Here is a 21,416-nt window from a genome sequence, read left to right as displayed (position 1 = left end):
GTCAAGGTCACGTGGTGAAATGCAAGGACCCTTAGTGTCTTGATTCCTCTATTTTAGAGTATCTTCTTAATAAGCCAGTTATCCTAAAGCCTGGTCCCTCTGAGATACAGTTCAAGTGATTCTACTTTTGGAGTACTTCCTGAAGGCTGCCAATGTCAAGACCTCTATATAGAGAGGATCCTTGGAGTCAGTGACCAACTTATACTGGATCCTTGGTAAAAAGGGCAAATCAATAGGCACTGGGCTAAAGATCTGTCAATGTTCACAATCTGTACCCCCCAAATCTTCCATTATCTTCCCTAAGCACTTACTAAACCGGACAGCTCAGTTGTTTCATTCTCTTCAAGAATAATCTGGTCCCAAGTATACTGTATCTTAAATAACTTTTCAACTGAATATCCCTGAATGTAGTTTCAAAATTGCTATTTCAGTGTGCCTTTCCCTCCCCTGTCCCAAGACTCTAAAGATGTAAGATACCATTACTATAAAACACTTCAAATATTTTGTGACAAAAATAGAAATGTTTGAAAAGTGAATTCTTCGAGGATGAGGAATCTGTCCAGCTTTATATCCCCAAAGCAGCTTGTTCCTAGTAGATAATTGAAATGCTCAATGAGTTTACTCTGTCTTGGGAAGTCTACTTATTAAGACTGGTTAATGTGGTAACTCAGGAGATCTGAAGGTTGCATATCAGCCAGTATGGGTTAGATCATGCTGCAATAACAAACCTTTATGAAGACACTGAGATTTGGCTGTTGTTTCTCACACATTTCTGTGTACGTCAGCAGGAAAGCTCTGTTCGTCAGTCACTCAAAGATCTAGGATGGGAAGTTGAATCTCAATATATGCTTCCATGATCACCAAAGCAACAAAAGGGAATATGGCAAACTGCACACTGGGTCTTAAAGCCTCACTCAGAAGTGACACATGTCCCTCTGCTCAGATATCTTCAGCCAAAGCAAGTCATAATTATGGCTAACTTCCAAATCTATTCTAATCAAGGTACTGTTTAAACAGTAATACAGTTTTCACTAGAAAAAAAAATGAAGCATGAATTTATAAGTTTTTGTCTGAATTACCTTGGCTTCTTACTTCACTTTCCAAGAGATGTACTGACCTAAAAGCAGACACATACTGCACAGAGAAAGAGTAAAAAATCAAGACAAAGGTACGCAGTTGCAAAATGGCCATTTATTGCCTACAGGGGAAAGGAAGGGAGAGAAGAGGAAGTACACAGGTGCAAGGAAACAAGCATATATTTAGCCCTATACATCATGTGTGATCAGTACCCAATCTCCAAAATGGAAAAAAGTATTTTGTCATCTGACATAGTAGTTAAGGTTCTTAAGCACCTCCCTTCTGAGCTGCCACAAGATTTAAAAGGCAGGACTGCTTTGTTTAGTCAATGTTCACATTAATGAAAAAATACTACCACCCAACTGTGTCCTTTTGCACGCACATTTTGTACAGTGTCTACTGTGAAAAACATCTCAGCTGAGCAGTTTGGTCAAGTTTCAGACCTCATCAACTGTTTAATAAATAGAAAAATAAAGCAGCTGGTGATTTTGTCAGAGAGAATGTGTTCAGTAAGAGTAGAACCACTTTCTCCAAGGATAACAGAGTGTTAAATGATTAGAACGCCACAGAATCAGTCTATTAAACATTAAACACTAGTAAGCTACAATTACATGGCACTTCATTAAGTCTTCTAACAAGAGAATGAATGAAAAAAGAAAAAAAGGAAAAAAAATCTTAGATTTTTAAACTGATTAATGGAACACAGTAACAAATTGATTTAGTGCTTGGCTTTTTCTTAGGACAAAAGTAAAGTAAACATATAACCTAAAACAGGAGAATCTGTTCTGGAATAGTACCACTAGAAACTCCCAAGAATTCAAGGGATAAATTACCAAAATATCTTGCTCAGTTTTAAACTCAAGTGTTTTGCTTTCCAACCATTAAACTAATTACAAAAACACTTTATAGGCCACAGAATGACTCAAATATATGCAAAACAATGCATTATTAATTTATTGCCAAATAATGAAAATAGATGAATCCTTCCCTATTCAAATGGTAAGTTGAGTTGAAGAGTAGATCATCATTTATTTGGCACTTGTTTTATGGTTGAAAGAAATCACAAGATATAAATTAACCCATAGTGAATATGGCAAACACCCTGGCCTTTCCGAAAGAGAAGGTACAAACACACTCTTTACCAAAAAAGAAGTCTCCCTCATTACCACCCCATCCAGAAGTAAAAAAAGCCAAAGTTTGAAATGTTCATCCTCCTCAAAATATTCCAAGTAGTCCAATGAACTCTATTCCTCAACCTTTCCTAGATCAAAGAAATGCTTGCATTTGGACAACTGTACGAATGCCCATAGTGCACTTCTCAGTGCCGCTGGTGTTTAAGAAATTTGCCACTCACAACACTGAACAATTCCAGATCCAGTGTGCAGTAATACAGCCATCCAAACTCCTCCCACCCCACCCCACCCCCGAAAAAAGTTGGCAGAGCAACGCTCAGGAATTTCACAGGTAAGGGAATATATTTTTAGCAAGTTAAGCACAGAGAAAGAACAGTACAGCTTCTGAATACATACACACCCAGACTACTGCATCACTTATTGTACCAAGACTGAAACAAGTAGCAGGAAACTAAGCCTGTTAAGCAAAGCCATTGTTTGACACATCAACACTGAGCCAATTGTGTGAGTTAAGATAACTACTTAAACAAATGTGGTTCATATAACCTTAATAGCTTCAAAGAAAATAGAGTTATATGTCAGTAACACAAAACTGAAGAAAGGGCCACTTTTGAGAGGGTTACCATGATTCTTATGCTTTTAGATTTAAAAGTGACAGAGGTACAAGTAGGGAAATAATCTAAATCTGGGGAGACTGTTGTAACAAAAAGAAGTACTAACAGGTGCCAAACTATGCTTTCTCCAAGTTTCTGAAAACTGCATGTACCAAGTATGCCAAGAGTCATATCCCTTGGCATTTACATAACCTTTCAAAATGTGATTTACTGTTTCTGATAACATCATTTCTAGTTTTGGGACAATGCTACTGAGTTTAAACTAAGTGCCATAAAAAAATGAACATTTAATAGGCAGAAATGTCCTTATTTTATATGCTTTGAAAGCAAAGTCTATTTTACTTAAAAACATTCCATTACTTTAATGTCATGATGTATGTTGAATAAAACCTCAAACATGCTTGTTTTCCTTTGGTTCCAAGAATAACCCAAACTTACGCCAAAATAAATTACTAAGTAGGTTAACAAAGCTTGCTTTTCCTAGTACCTGCCTACTTCCTACTGTAAGACATAAGTAATTCAACAGAGAAACTTACATAAAGAAGGTATTTGGTTAAAATAAGAAAACATGCATGTTCTCCCTCACCACCTTCCTGAAAAAAACTTTTTTTTTTCATGGATCTTATTGAGAACACCCTGCAGTATAAGAACTTTCTTCTTCTTATCCTTAAGCTTTAAGATGACACTTATTCACAGATTCCCAAATCATTTTCTGTAAAAATCAAACATGCCCTTGGCATCCTGTTCTTAAATTACAACTTTGGTAAATAAGCCAGGTTAAAGGTGTAGTAATTAAGTTTCAATCTGAATTTGGTGATCATGATGCAATAAAAAAAATTAAAATCATTCAAAGTAACCATAAGTATAAAAGTTTTGTCTACGAACTGGAAACTTTAGTGGAATTTCCTGGCTTAGAAAAATATCCTAATTTTCCTAATTTGTCTACCTATAATTCTCAGAGTTCTATAAACATGACATAATTCAAAAGGAAAAGGTTAAACAAATCTACATATTAGTTGATTTTTTTTTTAAGGTGAGGGCAGATAGGAAAAAGATAGTACCTTATAAATGTGACAATTCACATTTCTGTCAAAATATAAGTATTTATGAGTGCTATTTTGAAAACGTGCCATAAAGTTACTGCTTGCTATATAACCATTATTCTATGGCCCTGCCAAATGTATCAGAAACTGATTATGTTTTCTGTGACCAAAGCTACTGATCAGTCAGTACATTTTACAAAGCTATTAAAATCGCTCAGAATGTAAGACTTAGAAACAAGTACTGTAAGTACTGGGACACAGTCAATTTGCTAGAAAACCTAGCCTTGTATTAGGAATGAAAAACCATATGCCTCTGGTTCCATCAAAGAACACATTTAACCTATTTTGTCTTGTGCTTTCTCTACTTCTTGCTATTTGATTTGAAAGTATAGATGGCATTTGTGATTTTTCGAAACTCTTGGAAATGCAAATACAAACTTAATTTTTCACCCACTTAACAACAGATACTTAGGAGATACAATTTCAAAATGGAACATAGTTATGTTTGCCCATGTTCCAGTTCTAATGTGCCACATCCTCAATTCTAATATAACCCATCATAGAATCAAGTGATACGAGTTTTAGGTATTTTCTCCCTTCTCTGTGATTCAATACATAACTGTAACACACCAAATAATAGGGACAAATAAGAAACAAAGCTTTATATTTCTGCAAACTACAACACTGAAACACAGTGGCTTATTTAATACATTCACACAGGATGCTTATTAGTAAAATTAAATATCTGCCTATGAATATCAGAAAAGTAATTTGAAAAGAAAGAGCTTGGAACAAGGCAAATGGGAGGGTGGAAGGGTGGGGGGGAGGGGGAGGGTGAAGCTGGTCTCAGAACCCATTGTGCCATTACCTGACTTTAACATGTGATATTCAAACGAACGTTCACACGCCTTACATCAAAGAAATGAAACAAAAATATTCAGCTACATTGTACAAAATTTTTTTTTACATAAAACATCATAAATCTTGAACAGATTTACTATATCTGAATTCTAAAAAGTTGCCTATAGAATGGTGCTGGGATTCTGTTCTCTGCTTGCTTTTAGGCAGTGCTGTTGCTTAAAAGTTGACACCAGGCACAATATTTTAAAACAAAGTCAACAAGCAAGGAGCAGTAAGTGGATTTGAGCCTTTCCCAGATGTCAGTCCTGAGGATGCTGCAATATTCCCCATCAAAATGTGTAAAGCTATGAGGCAGAAACTGATGCCTGAGAGAGTGGGTGACTTGACATGCACTTGTATGACTGTTGTAATAGCAAACAGTGCAGTTTTCCCTTCCTCAAACAACACTGTTTTAATAAATTTAAAGAACACTCCAGTTCTTAGACAAATATCAGAAATCATATTTAACAGTTAAAAAAAACCACACATTATCACAACCTAAAAATGCCCAAATTTTCTCTTAACTTCAGATAAAATATGCAGCAGCCCCATGGCATAAAGCTTATTAAACTTATTCTGAGAACTAGAAAGTATATAAGCATAAATATTTTACTTTCATTGAATATATACCATATGTCATTCACCTCTTCCTTTTGGCTTCTCACTGCCAAAGTTCCAAATGGCATGCGTTTTAACAAGACAATACTGAGGAGAGCAGCATTTCTGATCATCTGAATTGGCAGCTCAAAACAGATACCACTCCTTTTACAAAGGGAACAAAGGGTGAAAGGTGTGTGAAATTTGGGTAGTGGGCTAAAGGGAAACCGTGCACATGAAATTTGGGTTACCATGCCCCAAGTGTGTGTGCCACCCAAAACATAACACAATTAATTACCTACTTCAACAGAGCTATTACCAACATTTACTAAAACCACATTAAAAATACACAGGATAATGAATGGTTTGAAAGAGTGCATTTGGAAGCAGAGAGAACCCAATTACACACCTTCCTGCAACAGAGTGCCTCGATCATACACAAAATAAACTTAAGCTGTTTACAATGTTTCCCAATTTTTTTTTATTTTTTCCCTCTACATTTAACTATTAAAAAAGTTTTTTATTAATAAATGGGCTCCTCTGTGGTTCATATACAATCATAAGTGAACTTTAAATTCCATTTTATACAAACATCTCAAAAAATATTGGGAGTGAAGTATGGTAGGAAATATTGCTCACATTGCTAATTAACATGCACATATGAAAGGAGGAAAATGTTTTGTTAGTGCATATACCTCCAGAGCAGAAAACCCACGCAAAACAAAAGATTTAAAATAAAACATACAGTAGCTGATTACAAAAAAAGGTAATGTCCACAAAATTAAGTTTTTCATGCTATTCTACTTTCCAGTACTATGGTTCAGGTAATCAATTTGCATGGCTAGATGTTGAATGTTTGAGGTATATAAGAAGGGATACCTGCACACTGAGGAAAATCTGTCACCTTAAGGGTTGTTTCTTTGTTTATTCTGGTACTTTACCATTTTTAAAAGAATATTTTATTTACATCAAACTCCACTCAACTACAATGACATTCCAATTATAATAGATGACAACGCCTCTATCACTAGGCACTTTTAAAAGGGAGGTTAGGCTCTACGGAACCCTCCTGATGCAATCCCATATATGACGTTACATCATCCCACCACCCTCGTCCCACTAAAATCACCCTTCTGGGGAAACATTATCTTATATAGCCTGATTAATTTACTATGGAAGAAATCAGTAGAAAATGACCAAAGGAAATGCATCATTTAAGATTAATAAAACAGCCTAAGATGTCAGGTTTGAAAGAGGAGGCAAATTGTATATATTTAAAACTAATTAAATAATTTAGATTTGACCTGTACTTTATATATTAGTGAGACACAAATATAGGCTATTTTCTTTTAAAATTTCATTCACATAATGGAAAACTTCTTGTTTATTAAAAATATCACATTTTGAGACTAGAAACAGTAAAGTGCATGAAAAGTTTAAAATATAAATTTCAGAAAACTCTTATAGCAGCAAAAAAGCAGAATAAAGAAAAACTTAAAAACAGAGACACAACCTTTTCCTGTTAACTGTGCCCTAATTAACATCAAGTAGCCAACCAATTTTTCCCCCAGAAAACCTATTATGTTCACTGCCTCTTGAGTCATAGATCTTCAACTGGCCCCTCCTGGGCAAAAAAAGGATTCCAACATTTCTAAAGAGCAACAACAGTTGGGAATAAACCAGTAGCTTCTTAATTCAACCCTGACAGACAACGGAAACAAAGATTAAAAGCATATAATGGCCATTTGGCAACTAGAGTCAGGAAAAAAATGATCCAGGGTTTTCAACTACTCCATGTTCTCTCTACCCCTCAAGTCCTTGCCACTGTTACCTCAAAAAGTCCAAACCAGCAGCCACCTGTCCTACTTCAAGAAACACATGAGATATTTGTATCACTTTTCCCTTTTAAAACTTTGATCAGGGCCTTTTTATTCAGTAGTTGTTTGGGTTTTTTTTTTTTTAAACACTGAACTATAACAGCAAAAATTAATACACCCAGATCTTATCTATCTCTCCAGCACAATCAGGCAGAAAGAGGTGGGTGACAATAATGAAAATGTTAGACACTAATTTTGTGGGCATCCTAAATATAACAAATTCTACTTTCAAGATGTGTGGCAGTAGAAATTACCTACTATTTCCCAATAAACTAGAGAGAAAGGCTTAAAATTAATACTTCCAATGAGGTTATAACTAACAGAGGAACTAAATACAGAGTGATTCCTCAAAAAAAACAAAACAACCAGTGCTTGCCCAACAAACTGTCATGTGCTGTTGAATGCTTGATTTTGAAAGCATATTGTGCAACCATCTTTAATTTCTCTCTTCTTCTATTATGGTTAAAGCTGTATCATAGTTTATGTACAGATCTAGCAAATTTAAGTGCTTTGTTAATGTGCAAAAGACCAGGGGAGCCAAAAATCAGTTTGTTATAATGGAAAACAGAAATCTAAGAAATTTTTACCATAAGGCATGCCACCAGTCAGTTTAAAATGTCATATTTATAGTTTTTAAAAATTGCCTTTTACAAAAATAGTTGGCTCATGTGAAACCATTCAAAAGAAAGTATTTGTTTTGGAAAAACAAATACACTGTTGTTGGGCCTTGAATTGGTGATTTATTAATTACGAATGCTGACTCCTAATATAATATGAAGAAGGTCCAACTTAAAAACAAATTAAAAATTTGGAAAGAGTAATACTTTGGTTCCAGCCCTAGTGCCAAATGATACCAATATACACAAAAATGTACAAAATCTTAGAGCAAACACATAATGAAAGGAACCTGAAGAAGCAGCTTAAGGATGGCCATACTTCACTCCTACATACTTTGATTTACAACTGTACAGGTCCATAGCAACAGATCCCCCCGTCTTTGCGGGGCAGTACTCCACTACCTCCGATTAGGCAAGTGAACACCATTAACAAGAGGCAGAAGTGGAGGGTGGAGTTCAAGTTGTGTTAACAGTGAGAAGTGGTCTGAAGGGATGTGAGGGTGTGGACACCCAGTGATGTTGTTCTCAACCAGCCATTGAGGATCTAAAGGCCCCAGGACACCAAGCACGTTCATATGAGTCTTGGAATAGAAAATGTAGTCAATCACGCCCTGGAAAGAGATTAGGGGTTGGGAAAAAAAGAAAAATATATGCTTAGAAAAAAAGAATAACTCAAGATATATAAAGAACAATTCATAATTTGTAAAAGCCAAATACCTGATTAACCTGTACTTCTAGTACCTGTTATCTTGACAATGGGTCAAATACGACTCAAGTCTTCAGTGGGTATTACATAAAATAAAGATGGCTCAACAGGGAAATACAGGACCCAACTGGAGTCATAAAGCCTTGTATGTGTGCATAAGTGGTAAGCAAACGGAGAAGCTAAACACACCAAACTGTCTAGGCATCTTTAAAATTGGCTTGCTTAAGTTAGTGAAATCTAATACATCAGTATAAACATTATGGGAATACACTAAATCTATCAGTTACAACAAGCTTTTTATATAAATGCATAATGAAAAGGTATGACTCAAATTAACTTTTTAATGTTAACTGGCATTATTTTCAATTATTTACACATCAAGATATCCAAACACATATGAACGAATCCATGGTAAAGCAGGTTTTTAGATTTGCCAATTCTAGTTCAGCTTTCCCAGATATGCTACCTACATACAAATACTACAGTTAATTTTTCCAATGTGTTCTTTAGAATACTCATTTTCACAAATTCTGGTATACTGTAATCTGGATTCCATAGCAAAAAATACTTGACAGGTATATATACATAGAGAGAGAGAGAGAGAGAGAGAGAGAGAGAGAGAGAGAGAGAGATACAATTGATATATATATATGAAACTAGATGATTTATTTGGTTTGTCTGAGCATCATCAAGTTTTAAAATTACTGTGCTTTTTATTGCCCCGGGCTGTGGACACAAGAGGCTAAAGTCAAGGGGCACGTGGGTGGCTCAGTCAGTTAAACGTCTGACTCTTAATTTCAGCTCAGGTTTTAATCCCAGGGTCTTCATCTCATGATGAGGAGTTCAAGCCCAGCATGGAGCCTAATTAAAAAGGGGAGGGGAAGATAAAGTTAAATTTCTTCCTATCCATATCAAAAGAGCCTGAGCCCAAGTGTGGAGAAATATTTCCAGATCTGGAAATATCTATTTAGAAATAGTAAACATAATGAGTTCCCGAAATATTATAATATTATAGTGAAATGGGATACTTTAAAAAAAATAAAAGAAAGTAGAGACTTTTAATGAAAAAAATTTGTATTCTGAAATTTGGAAATAATTACCTCAGTTTGTTGCCAAGACCAAAATAATGAGAATGTGCTTTTGAGCAAGAGGGCCTCATTCAACATTTAGAAACCTTAATTTTGCCACAAATTAAGGTACCTACTTGAATCCAAGGAAGGACTTTTTGCCATTAATACTCAAGTCTAAACAGTTAAAAAAAAATGATAGTACAAAGCATTATCCTTTCATTTTGGCTAATGCCCAGTTTTGCAGTGACATTTTAGGAAAAGGGTTACCAAGGGTCAGAGTGGATTTGTCTTTATGAGATTACTTTTGCTTCAACTATAAACAAAACATAAATGAAATACTCTGTTACTTAGGTTGAATAAATCTCCTGTATCACTTCTTAAGAGTGCCATTATGCACACTAGCTGCTAGACTTATAGAATCCTTTGCTCACACAGGCCCCAAGAAGATGTTAAACACTCTAGAGAGTAAGACACATTTAACTGGAGGAATCACTTTTAACTATTTTCTTAATTTGAAACATAAAGAGTAAAAGCTCTTATCAAAACCCTTAGTAAGGTCCTATCTGCAAACTCACCCAAATATTTGTACATATGTATATACATTTACATACTGTCAAACCCACAAAGTAGGTTATTAGACTAATGATTCTTAACTTTTTTTTATTCAAACTTTTTTTTAAAGGCTACAATGTGGGGAAGTAGCAAAAGACTATAGTAAGTTTATAGAACTGTATTTGAAAAAAAAAAGAATAATGGAAATAGCTTATGAGCTAACATTATGCTACTAAGTTTTACTTATAAAAGAATGTGAGAAAATTATATACTCTAATAGAGAAAGATTTACTACTTGACAAAATAGGAAAAGTGTCCTTTTTTCATTAACTGGTTCAGGCACACCCTTAGATTGGTGGGGCAAAGAGCAGCAGCAGCAATAGTGGTGGCAGCAAATCTGCATTAAGCTGTCGATTCAATTTATCTGTTGTTACAGTCTGAAGGTTTCTGTCCCCCCAAAATTCACACTCTGAAATCCTAATTCCTAACATGATGGAAATAGGAGGTGGGTCTTTGGGGAGGTAATTAGATCATTAAGGTAGTGTTCTCATGAGTGGGATTAATGCGCTCTATAAAGAGAGTTCTCTCAGACCCTCTGCCTAGTGAGGACACAAAAAAAAACAGCTCTCTGCAATCCAGAAGATCCTCATCTGAGCCTGACCATGCTGGTGCCCTGATCTTACACTTCCAGCCTCCAGCACTGTGATCAATAAACTTTTGTTGCTTATCACCCAGTCTATGGCCCATATTCTGTTAGCTATCACTAAGACACCTGGTCTACAAGCAATTGTCCTAAATGGCTTACCCACCCTTTGGTACGTCCCAAATCAGTTCCAGATTAAATTCGTCTGAGTTCTAAACAACACGAAACCTCTCTCCCTCACTCGAGAGGTCTCTTTTTTAAAAGATTTTATTTATCTGACACAGAGAGAGAGCTCAGAGAAGCAAGGGGGAGCAGCAGGCAGAGGGAGAAGTGAGCTCCCCACTGAGCAGGGAGCCCAACATGGGGCTCAATTCCAGGGCCCCAGGGTCATGACCTGAACCAAAAGCAGATGCTTAACCAGCTGAGCCACCCAGGCACCCCTGCATCTGACTTCTAATATCACTTTTCTACATTTCTAACTTATTCAAGGACCAAGAAAGTAAACAGATGCTATAAGCCAAGTAAATAAAATTTAACAACACTCCACTGATGTAATGGCAGAATTCTGTATTTGGAACTGTATGTAATGTTAATTACATGACATTTTTTATGTCTGATACTATCTTTCCTTTTTTACTGATTGCCTTCAATACTGGATGGCATAAAATGCTTTACATAAAACTGAAACACTCACTGTTATTTGGACTAAAAGCTTCATTTTCTGTTGTTAGGTATGCCCTTGGTTTGTTCTCTGGTCATCCTATCTTTAAATCTCCTCCCACTCTCCCATCCCATCCATCTATCTATCTATCAAGCCAGCCAGTGTATTTATCTTCTTGTACACGCCTGTCTCTCATGGATTTATAGCTCTGTCCTTCTGTCTCATCCTATCCTACATATTCAAACATTAAACACTCTCTGAGTCATGTGCTTTTGGTTCTTTTCCTGTACCTCTTTGGACAATGTAAATGGTTCAGTACAATCTTTGATTCAAATTATCACCACATGTAAAATCTTTTGAAGAAATAACAACAAAGGATTTTAAAACAATTAGATGGTTAAGAAAGATGGCTTAGATAAATATCCCAAATTTTGTTTCTCTAATTTCCATTGATGGACAAGGAAAAATAAAAATAATCTTTATCAAAGCCTAGATGAGGTAGAAATTTGGTCTTTCTACCACACCCATGCCAAAACAACAAGAGTAGCAGAATTATTAAACATTTTAGGGAATTTTAATTTGGATCTTCTGGGTTGTGCTGGCAAAGATGTATTATATATCACTATAGTCACAAGGACAGAAATTAACGTATAGTAAACTGTGTATCATTAAGTCTAGAGGTTTTCCTTTAAGCTTGCACAAGAGCAGTGGTATGCTACAGCCAGCTGTACCTGCTTTCTTAGTGTTTCATCTCAATTCTGAATTCAATGGTATTACGTTGGGAGCTTGAAATCTACCATGGTGGGGAATACATATACCACAGAAATCAACAAACACTGCAAGTTAGGGTTTCTTTTTCTGGAAAAGCTGGTTATTAAATATCTACTAGCACATTACTGCATATGAGTGATTTGAACAAAACGAACTATCACTGGGGATATCACTATCTACTCTAACAGCAAGCACTAAAATTAGATTCAATTTATTCTAAGCAATTTTTTCTCCACTTTATGATCACAAAGTTGACTAATAACATCACAGCAATTTCCCTTCCTCCTCCTCCAATTTGTTCCTTAGAAAGGGGCTAACAACAATCACTGAAAATAAAAACATAAAAAGATTTTGGAGATGTGAAAGAGCTCATTTCAAAATTTTTCTTTGGTTTTTTATATATGACCCCTAGGCTTCTTACACCAAACCACTTTCTAACACCTGTATTTTTTCCAGGAAAGTATAAGATTTTAATATAGATGCCTGAAAAGCCAGAAAGTCAAACAGAAGTATAATGGAGAACTATAGTCCGAAAGACTGATCAGATAATTGGCAACAGGAAAGTAATCTTAGTTACAGAAAACCACTACAATCTTTTTTCTTTTTTTTTTTATTATTTTATTTATTTATTTATCCATGAGAGACTCAGAGATATAGACAGAGGGGGAAGCAGGTTCCATGCAGGGAGCCCGATGTGGGACTCGATCCCAGGACTCAAGGATCACACCCTGGGCTGAAGACAGACACTAAACCGCTGAGCCACCCAGGCATCCCACACACAGTCAATCTTTCTAAAGAACAATCTGTCTTGTACAATGGGCCCTCTAAATTTTTTTATCTTGAAAAAATATCTCTCTTTTCCTTTTATTAATAAGCTGGAGTGTTCCACTGCCTGGGAATATATTAGTTTGACTACATCAATAGAGGGCTGTGTGTGTGTGTGTGTGTGTGTGTGTGTATAAAAACAGACCCTCTCTAACCCCATCTCCCAAAGAAATTTGAAAAATTTAAAGATAGATAAGACATCTATGAAAATTACTAAGAAAATTCTTTGAGAATATTATATAAATTCATTCAAAGTAAACTTACTCATATACCCATATCAAGTTGCTTATTATTTAGATTCTTACTGAAAGTTAGGGAGTAATTATATTAATATGAAGATTAACTATATTAATAAATATAAAGTGTTCTGAACAGTGCCTGGCACATAGTAGGCATTTTGGGAGTTTGGGCTGTAATGTGAAAAACAAGGGTTCAAAAAAATTCTTAAGTTAGCAATAACAAAAAACAAAGCTAACAAACCCCCTGACATTTAGTAGCATACTTCAAGGCATTTTGAGAATCTAAAAATTCCTGAAGATTATACAATTAAGCATAAATAATACAGGTCTTTCTTATCCTATGTTTGTATTTAAAATAATTTCTATATCAGCTCAGAGACTGTCACTCACTTTGAAATCAAAGGTGTAATTGGTGTAAGGCATCAAGTTATTTTCATAGGCGCTCTTCAGTTGGAAGCCATGTGTGATTCTCCCTTCTGAGCTTCCATTCTTCCCATTGCAGCTGAAGTTCATAAGACACTCATTGTACCTTAGTTCCTTGAAGTCCTTATGGTTGTCAGCTACTCCTCCATTGCTCAAATATTCCACAACACCTAACAGAAAAGAGAAAGAAGAAATACTACCATTTAGCATTTAGACTTTAATATAAGACTATATGACCAAAATTTCATTAATCAGGTGGATATACCAGGTCCAGAGCAGCTTAATTAGGTTGAGCCATATATGAAACTGCCTTTTTGTGGTGGTTGGTTGTTAAAAAAAAAAAAAAAAAAAAAAAATCAAACATCAATAACTTCATATGGTTAAATCAAACTGGAGGGTATTTGCCTGTTCCAAAACAAAGTATCAGGATCATCCAGAAATATCTTCAGTTTTATAATGGGTTCTTCAAACTAAAGATGATTCCTTGAGGCAAACGTGGCATTCACCAAGAAAGACTTAACCTTGAAGGCTTTAGAATATTATCCTAAACCACTATCTCATTAGTATCTCACTATCCTATGCAGTCAATTAACAACTTTCAGGAATATGTGTAATATAGCATACAAAATAAAAAGTCATTTACAACAAAAATAGACTTTGCATCTTCAACATTTCAATGTCTATATTAGGTAGAAAGTATTCTTTATTTTGAACTATAGTGAATTCTTTTAGTCTGATACTATATAAGGGACATTATATGCTACAAAAAAACTACTTGGTAAAAAATATTAAATATGTATAAAAAGCTAAAGTAGAACCATTCACAAAATACACTGCTTCCATTTAACAAGTAAATATGAAAAATATATCACAATGCTGCTGCCGCTGCTGCTGCTGATAATGATTGAATACTGTTAGCTATCTCTGTGATCAGGAATGACAGTAATGAATAAGTGATGAACACAGTATCAGTACTGTGAAAAGGAGCTATCATGTATCTAGCATTTACTATACACCAGGCACTGTTTTAAGTGCTTTACACACTTAAACCTCACAAACAACTTTATGTGGTGGCTAAAATTATTCCCTTATTTAAAAATGAGGAACTTACAGATTGCACCTGCAAGTGGTAGAAGCAGGATCCAACCCTGGCAGTCTGGCTCTAGAATCAGCTCACCACGCTGCACTGTCAATGACAGCTTATACAAATCAAATGAAGTGGGGGAAACATATTTGAGAGGATTTCAACTCAAAAAAGGACTGAGAAAGGAAGACATGGTTAAGGTGCCAATTGGGCTAGGGGCTAAAGACAAGTATGCAAAAGGATGATTTCAGCATTTGCTAAGGAGAAAAAGTAAAGATATTTTCTAGATTTGTGACTTATGAAAATTGCAAGCACTTGGGTTCACATTTATTGTTGAATGATTATTTCAAATAATTTAAAATAGTTTATTGAAAATATAAAAAATTTAGAATATGCTACAGTAATAGAAAAACAGTAACACTTAAATGTCTCACATTTGAACTTTAATATCTAAAATGCAGAACTGATTTTTTACAAAGATCTGAAATAATATAAATTAGGATATAAAGTGGTTTAGTACAGCTCAAGAAGTAATGTCAAATCCAAGGAGAATGTGGATCAGTTTTCTGCATCTAATTATCAGTATTCATATATCATTTAATGAATTCATTGAAAAGTTGCCAAGCATTAAATGCGTAAATTGCTCTGGGTAACACTGACATTTTCACAATATTAATTCTTCCAATCCATGAGTATGGAAAATTTTTCCATCTCTTTATGTCTTCCTCAATTTCTTTCAGAAGTGTTCTATAGTTTTTAGGGTATAGATCCTTTACCTCTTTGGTTAGGTTTATGCCTAGGTATCTTATGCTTTTGGATGCAATTATAAATGGGATTGACTCCTTAATTTCTCTTTCTTCAGTCTCATTGTTATCAAGACAGTATGGTAGTGGCACAAAAACAGACACATAGATCAATGGAACAGAATAGAGAATCCCGAAGTGGACCCTCAACTTTATGGTCAACTAATACTCGACAAAGCAAAGACTATCCACTGGAAAAAAAGACAGTCTCTTCAACAGACCATTCTCTTACACCATACACAAAGATAAACTCAAAATGGATGAAAGATATAAATGTGAGACAAGATTCCATCAAAATCCTAGAGAAGAACACAGGCAACACCCTTTTTGAACTTGGCCACAGTAACTTCTTGCGAGATACATCCATGAAGGCAAGAGAAACAGAAGCAAAAATGAATTACTGGGACTTCATCAAGATAATAAGCTTTTGCACAGCAAAAGAAACAGTCAACAGAACTAAAAGACAACCTACAGAATGGGAGAAGATATTTGCAAATGACATATCAGATAAAGGGCTAATATTCAAGATCTATAAAGAACTTATTAAACTCAACAGCAAAGAAACAAACAATCCAATCATGAAATGGGCAAAAGACATGAACAGAAATTTCACAGACGAAGACATAGACATGGCCAACAAGCACATGGAAAATGCTGCACATCACTGGCCATCAGGGAAATACAAATCAAAACCACAATGAGATACCACCTCACACCAGTGAGAATGGGGAAAATTAACAAGGCAGGAAACCACAAATGTTGGAGAGGATGTGGAGAAAAGGGAACCCTCCTGCACTGTTGGTGGGAATGTGAACTGGTGCAGCCACTCTGGAAAACTGAGTGGAGGTTCCTCAAAGAGTTAAAAATAGATCTGCCCTATGACCCAGCAATTGCACTGCTGGGGATTTACCCCAAAGATACAGATGCAGTGAAAGGCCGGGACACTTGCACCCTGATGTTTCTAGCAGCAATGTCCACTATAGCCAAACTGTGGAAGGAGCCTCGGTTTCCATCGAAAGATGAATGGATAAAGATGTGGTCTATGTATACAATGGAATATTACTCAGCCATTAGAAATGACAAATACCCACCATTTGCTTCAACGTGGAGGGACCTGGAGGGTATTATGCTGAGTGAAATAAGTCAATCAGAAAAGGACAAACATATGGTCTCATTCATTTGGGGAATATAAAAATTAGTGAAAGGGAATAAAGAGAAAGGAGAGAAAATGAGTGAAAATATCAGTGAGGGTGACAAAACATGAGAGACACCTAACTCTGGGAAATGAACAAGGGGTAGTGGAAGGGGAGGTGGGTGGGGGGTTGGGGTGACTGGATGATGGGCACTGAGGGGGGGCACTTGGAGGGATGAGCACTGGGTGTTATGCTATATGTTGGCAAACTGAACTCCAATAAAAAGAAATTTAAAAAAAAAAAACGAAAAAAAAAGCTTCTCTACTTGTTTGTTAACTATGTAATAAAAGAGCTGATTAGCAAGCAGCATCAGATCCTCAAAAAAAAAAAAAAAAAAAAGTTGCCAGGCTTATTAAACTACTCGTGCTGAATATTTCCTCGTTGTTTCTTCTCCATTGCACTCGGTGCCTCAGGATGCTGATTTTTTTACTTCCATCAACAGCAAACCCCCCCACCCCACTCTACCTTCTAGTTGAATTTGGTCAATGGGCAGCACTGGCAGGACAGTAGAGTGAGACAGGGGGATATATTACCCCTGGCTCCCTTTTTGTTGATGTCAGAGATTAATAGCATCAGTTAACTCAAAGCCATCACTCCTACTACATAATCCTCTCTTTATAATTACTTTTTCCAAGTTCTGGTAACAGTTCCCACCACTCTCCAAACGTTGAGGTGTAGATGTGGTGTAGAGTACCTAATTCCCTTAGTAATAGAGTACTGCCTTAACCCTGTACAAATTTTTGGAAATAGCTTCTTTACTAAACTTTCTGCAATTACCCCATGTCCTATTATCCCTGGATTCTTACTAATACATTCCCTAATTTCACAGAAAAATTCTCCACTCAAAAGTTAGGAGCAAGCTAGCCCTTCAACTAGAAGCTAAAGCAAAACTAAAAGCAAAAGGAAATGATGTCATAAATACCTGAATCTGGCAATGAGTTAAGATCTGCACATAGCACCAGCGGGATGGAATTAGGATCTGCAGTTGGGCTGCCAGGCCTACTAGAGGCTTTCTCCAGAATGTTTTTAACCTCTGAGACAAACATCATGGTCTGGATGAGTTTCACATCAGAATACTCTGGGTCCCAATGCATGTGGGCATTTGCCACTATAAGCAGCTGTTTGTCTGCAGCATGAATAGGCTTCATACCTAAATTTAAACAGTAGAAAAAAAGGTAAGATTATGCTTTATATATCCAAAAAGCAATTAGCTTAAGTTTTTCTCCCCAAACCCTGTAGTCCCTTATTTTTTTTCCCATTAATTTATACCTTCCCTTTTATCTCATAATGTCTTAGAAGCTAAAGTGCTAAGATTCTGATAATTCCAACATGGGAATTACTCCTCTAGATCAGGGTAGACAAACTGCAGCCACAGACTAAACCTGGCCTACCACCTATTTTTGTACAGCCTATATGAGCTAATAAGCCTGGTGTTACATTTTTAAAGGATTCTACAAAAATTTCTTTGAAAGACACTAACAGAGACTGTAGGTGACCCACAGAGACTAAAATATTAACTATCTGCCCCTTTACAGAAAAAGTTTGCCAATTTCTGCTCTTATACACCCAAGTTAAGAATTTTATCATGATATAATCAACATTTGATTTTAGTGCCTTGATTTGCTGAGTTCTTGAGGTAAACAAGCACTTTAAATAGCTATCATTTAAAGATCACAATTACCTAGTGAGGCAGGCTTTCAGTTATTTGAATTACCTAAACCTTAACTTAAATTCTTCCCACTGCCCAGTACTCAATTCACCTTGCACTTCCTGAGCAAATCAGTGATGGATCGACAATAAAAGGCAGTGATACTATATATATTAATTTATACAAATTAACTAAGGAAGAAAGTTTCTTACTAAAACAAATTCATACCAAACACCCAAACAGAGCACCTGGATGGCTCAGTAGTTGAGTGTCTGCCTTTGGCTCAGGGTGTGTGTGATTCTGGGGTCTTGGGATCAAGTCCCACATTGGGCTTCCTGCATGGAGCCTGCTTTTCCCTCTGCCTGTGTCTCTGCCTCTCTCTCTGTCTCATGAATAATAAATAAACTCTCTAAAAAAAATAAAACAAAATAAAAACAATACCCAAATAAAGCAATTTTAAAATGAAGACTTAGGGGATAGTGTGCTCTCAAAATGTGGACACTTGGGGTTTTAAATCTGGTTTTTTTACTGTTTATTTTCATGTTGGGATGGTCACGTAACCTTTGGTACTCAGGTTCATTTGGAAAGTGAGAAATGCAATTAGAAAATATGTGAGGTTCTTTCTTCCCCCTAAAATTCTGTTTTTAAAATTTTGTCAAAATAAGTATTAACATAGTATTAACTTTCAAAATGGGAAACAAAATATATAATACATTAAAAATTGTGAACATTAAAACTTGGTTACCATGTACAGGCAGAGAAAGATATTCAAAAGTATTTAAAATACAAAGCTCAGTAGGCATGGTATGAGGCCATTTAAATAAAACTACAATAAATAAATAAATAAATAAATAAAACTACATACATACAGTCTATATCAGTAATGAGTAAAGAAATTAGCAAGAGCTTTTCCTAAAGAGTATGAATGAGATAAGGAACTTCTCTTTATTTTATATACTTTTGTACTATTGCAATATTAGTAAACATGCAAAATTCATTTTTTATTAAAATTTCTATAGAATTACCCTATGATCCAGTAGTTGCACTATGAGGATCAAAGGATACAAAAATACCATTTTGAAGGGATACATGCACCCCAATGTTTACAGCAGCATTACCAACAATAGCCAAATTATGGAAAGAGCCCAAATGTCCACCTACTGATGAATGGATAAAGATATACATACACACACACACATAAAAATGAAATATTACTCAGCATCAAAAAGAATTAAATCCTGCCATTCACAATGATGTGGATGGAGTTTGATGCTACGTGAAATAAGCCAGTCAGAGAAAAACAAATACCATACATATGATTTCACTCATATGTGGAACTTAAAGAAAAAAACAGATGAAGATTGGGGTGGAGGGGGGCAGAAAGAGAGGCAAACCAGAAAACAGACTCTTAACCCTAGAGAACACACTCAGGGTTGCTGGAGGGGAGTGAAGGGATAGGTTAAATGGGTAATGGGTATTAAGGAGGGCACTTGTGATGAGTACTGAATACTGTATATAAGTAATGAATCACTAAATTCTATACCTGAAATATTATACTGCATATTAACTGTAATTTCCAGAAAATCAAAACTACCAAAAAATCTATAGAAATGCCTCTTAAATTTTTCTATTGAAAATATAAACTCTACCGAAAAAGACCTAATTTTCTAAGTCTACACTTTTGATAAAGTTTATTATTATCTTAGTAAAGTAAAAAGAAACTTACCTTCAATGTTGAATAATAAACAAGTAACTGAAGTGTCTGTTATATGTGACAGAAGTAGTCATTTTTTTAAAATTCTATTTAGGTATACTTAATATAATAATGCTTTCAGATGTACAACATAATGATTCAATATTTGTATACATTGCAAAATGATCACTACAGTAAATCTAGTTACCATCTGTCACCATATAAAGTTAAACTCTTGGGATTTACTCTCTTGGCAACTTTCAAGTACACTTTACAACATGAATGACTAGGGCACCTGGGTGGCTTGCTGGTTAAGCATCTGCCTTCTGCTCAGGTCATGATCTCAGGATCCTGGGATTGAGCTCCCTGCTCAGCAGGGAATCTGCATCTACCTTTCCCTTTGTTCCTCTCCCCACTTGTGCACATACATTCTCAAATAAATTAAAAAAAAAATATATATATATATATGAATGACTATAGCCCCCCCATGCTGTACATATCCCCATAACTTATTTATTTTATAAGTAGAAGTTTGTACCTCTTGATCCACTTCACTCATTTTGCTCACTCCCCAGTCCCTCTCCCCTCTGGGAATCACCATTCTATTTTCTGTATCTATGATTTTGATTTTGTTGTCTCTTCATTTGTTTTGTTTTTTAGATTCCACATATAAGTGAGGTTATAAAATATTTCTTTCTCTGACTTATTCTATTTAGCATAATACTCTCAAGGTCCATCCATGTCATGCAAATGGCAGATATTCTTTTTTATAACTAAATAGCATTTCATACTACCTTTTCTTTAGCCATTCATCTGTTGATGGACACTTAGGTTGCTTCCATGTCATGGCTATTGTAAATAATGTTCCAATGAACATGGAGATGCCTATCTCTTTTCAAGTTAGTATTTTCATCTTCTTTGGATAAATACCCAAAAGTGGAATTGCTGGATCACATAGTATTTCTAACTTTTTTTTGTGGAACCTCCATACTGTTTTCCATAGTGGTTATACCAGTTTATATTTCCACCAAGTATATAAGGGTTCTCTTTCCTCCACATCCTCATCAAGACTTGTTATTTCTTGTCCTTTTAATAATAGCCATATTAAGGTATGAGGTGATACTTCATTGTGGTTCTGATTTCCATTTCCCTGATGATTAGTGATGTTGAATATCTGCATGTGCCTGATGGCCATCTCTGTCTTCTTTGGAGATATGTCTCTTCAGTACCTCTGCTCAAATTTTAAT

At 35.5% G+C, this 21,416-nt stretch overlaps 1 protein-coding gene across 3 annotated transcripts in view; it reads right to left on the bottom strand.

Moving 5' to 3' along the window:
* Window positions 1–1,169: 1,169 nt before the first annotated feature.
* The window catches only part of CNOT6L (CCR4-NOT transcription complex subunit 6 like), a 113,692-nt gene continuing 93,445 nt past the window's right edge, over window positions 1,170–21,416 (bottom strand). For all 3 annotated transcript variants that reach the window (XM_055313093.1, XM_055313092.1, XM_055313091.1), the window contains exons 10-12: window positions 17,751–17,978; window positions 13,716–13,918; window positions 1,170–8,469 (exon numbers count right to left, since the gene is read on the bottom strand). In XM_055313093.1, the coding sequence (XP_055169068.1) occupies window positions 8,257–8,469; window positions 13,716–13,918; window positions 17,751–17,978 (644 nt within the window). In that variant the 3' untranslated portion in view covers window positions 1,170–8,256. The remainder of the gene's footprint in view (window positions 8,470–13,715; window positions 13,919–17,750; window positions 17,979–21,416) is intronic.

Source organism: Nyctereutes procyonoides, unplaced genomic scaffold (assembly GCF_905146905.1).
Source record: "Nyctereutes procyonoides isolate TBG_1078 unplaced genomic scaffold, NYPRO_anot_genome, whole genome shotgun sequence".
Classification (NCBI taxonomy): Eukaryota; Metazoa; Chordata; class Mammalia; order Carnivora; family Canidae; genus Nyctereutes; species Nyctereutes procyonoides.
Note: the sequence above shows the minus strand (reverse complement) of the source record. Positions and strands in the feature narration are given on the sequence as shown.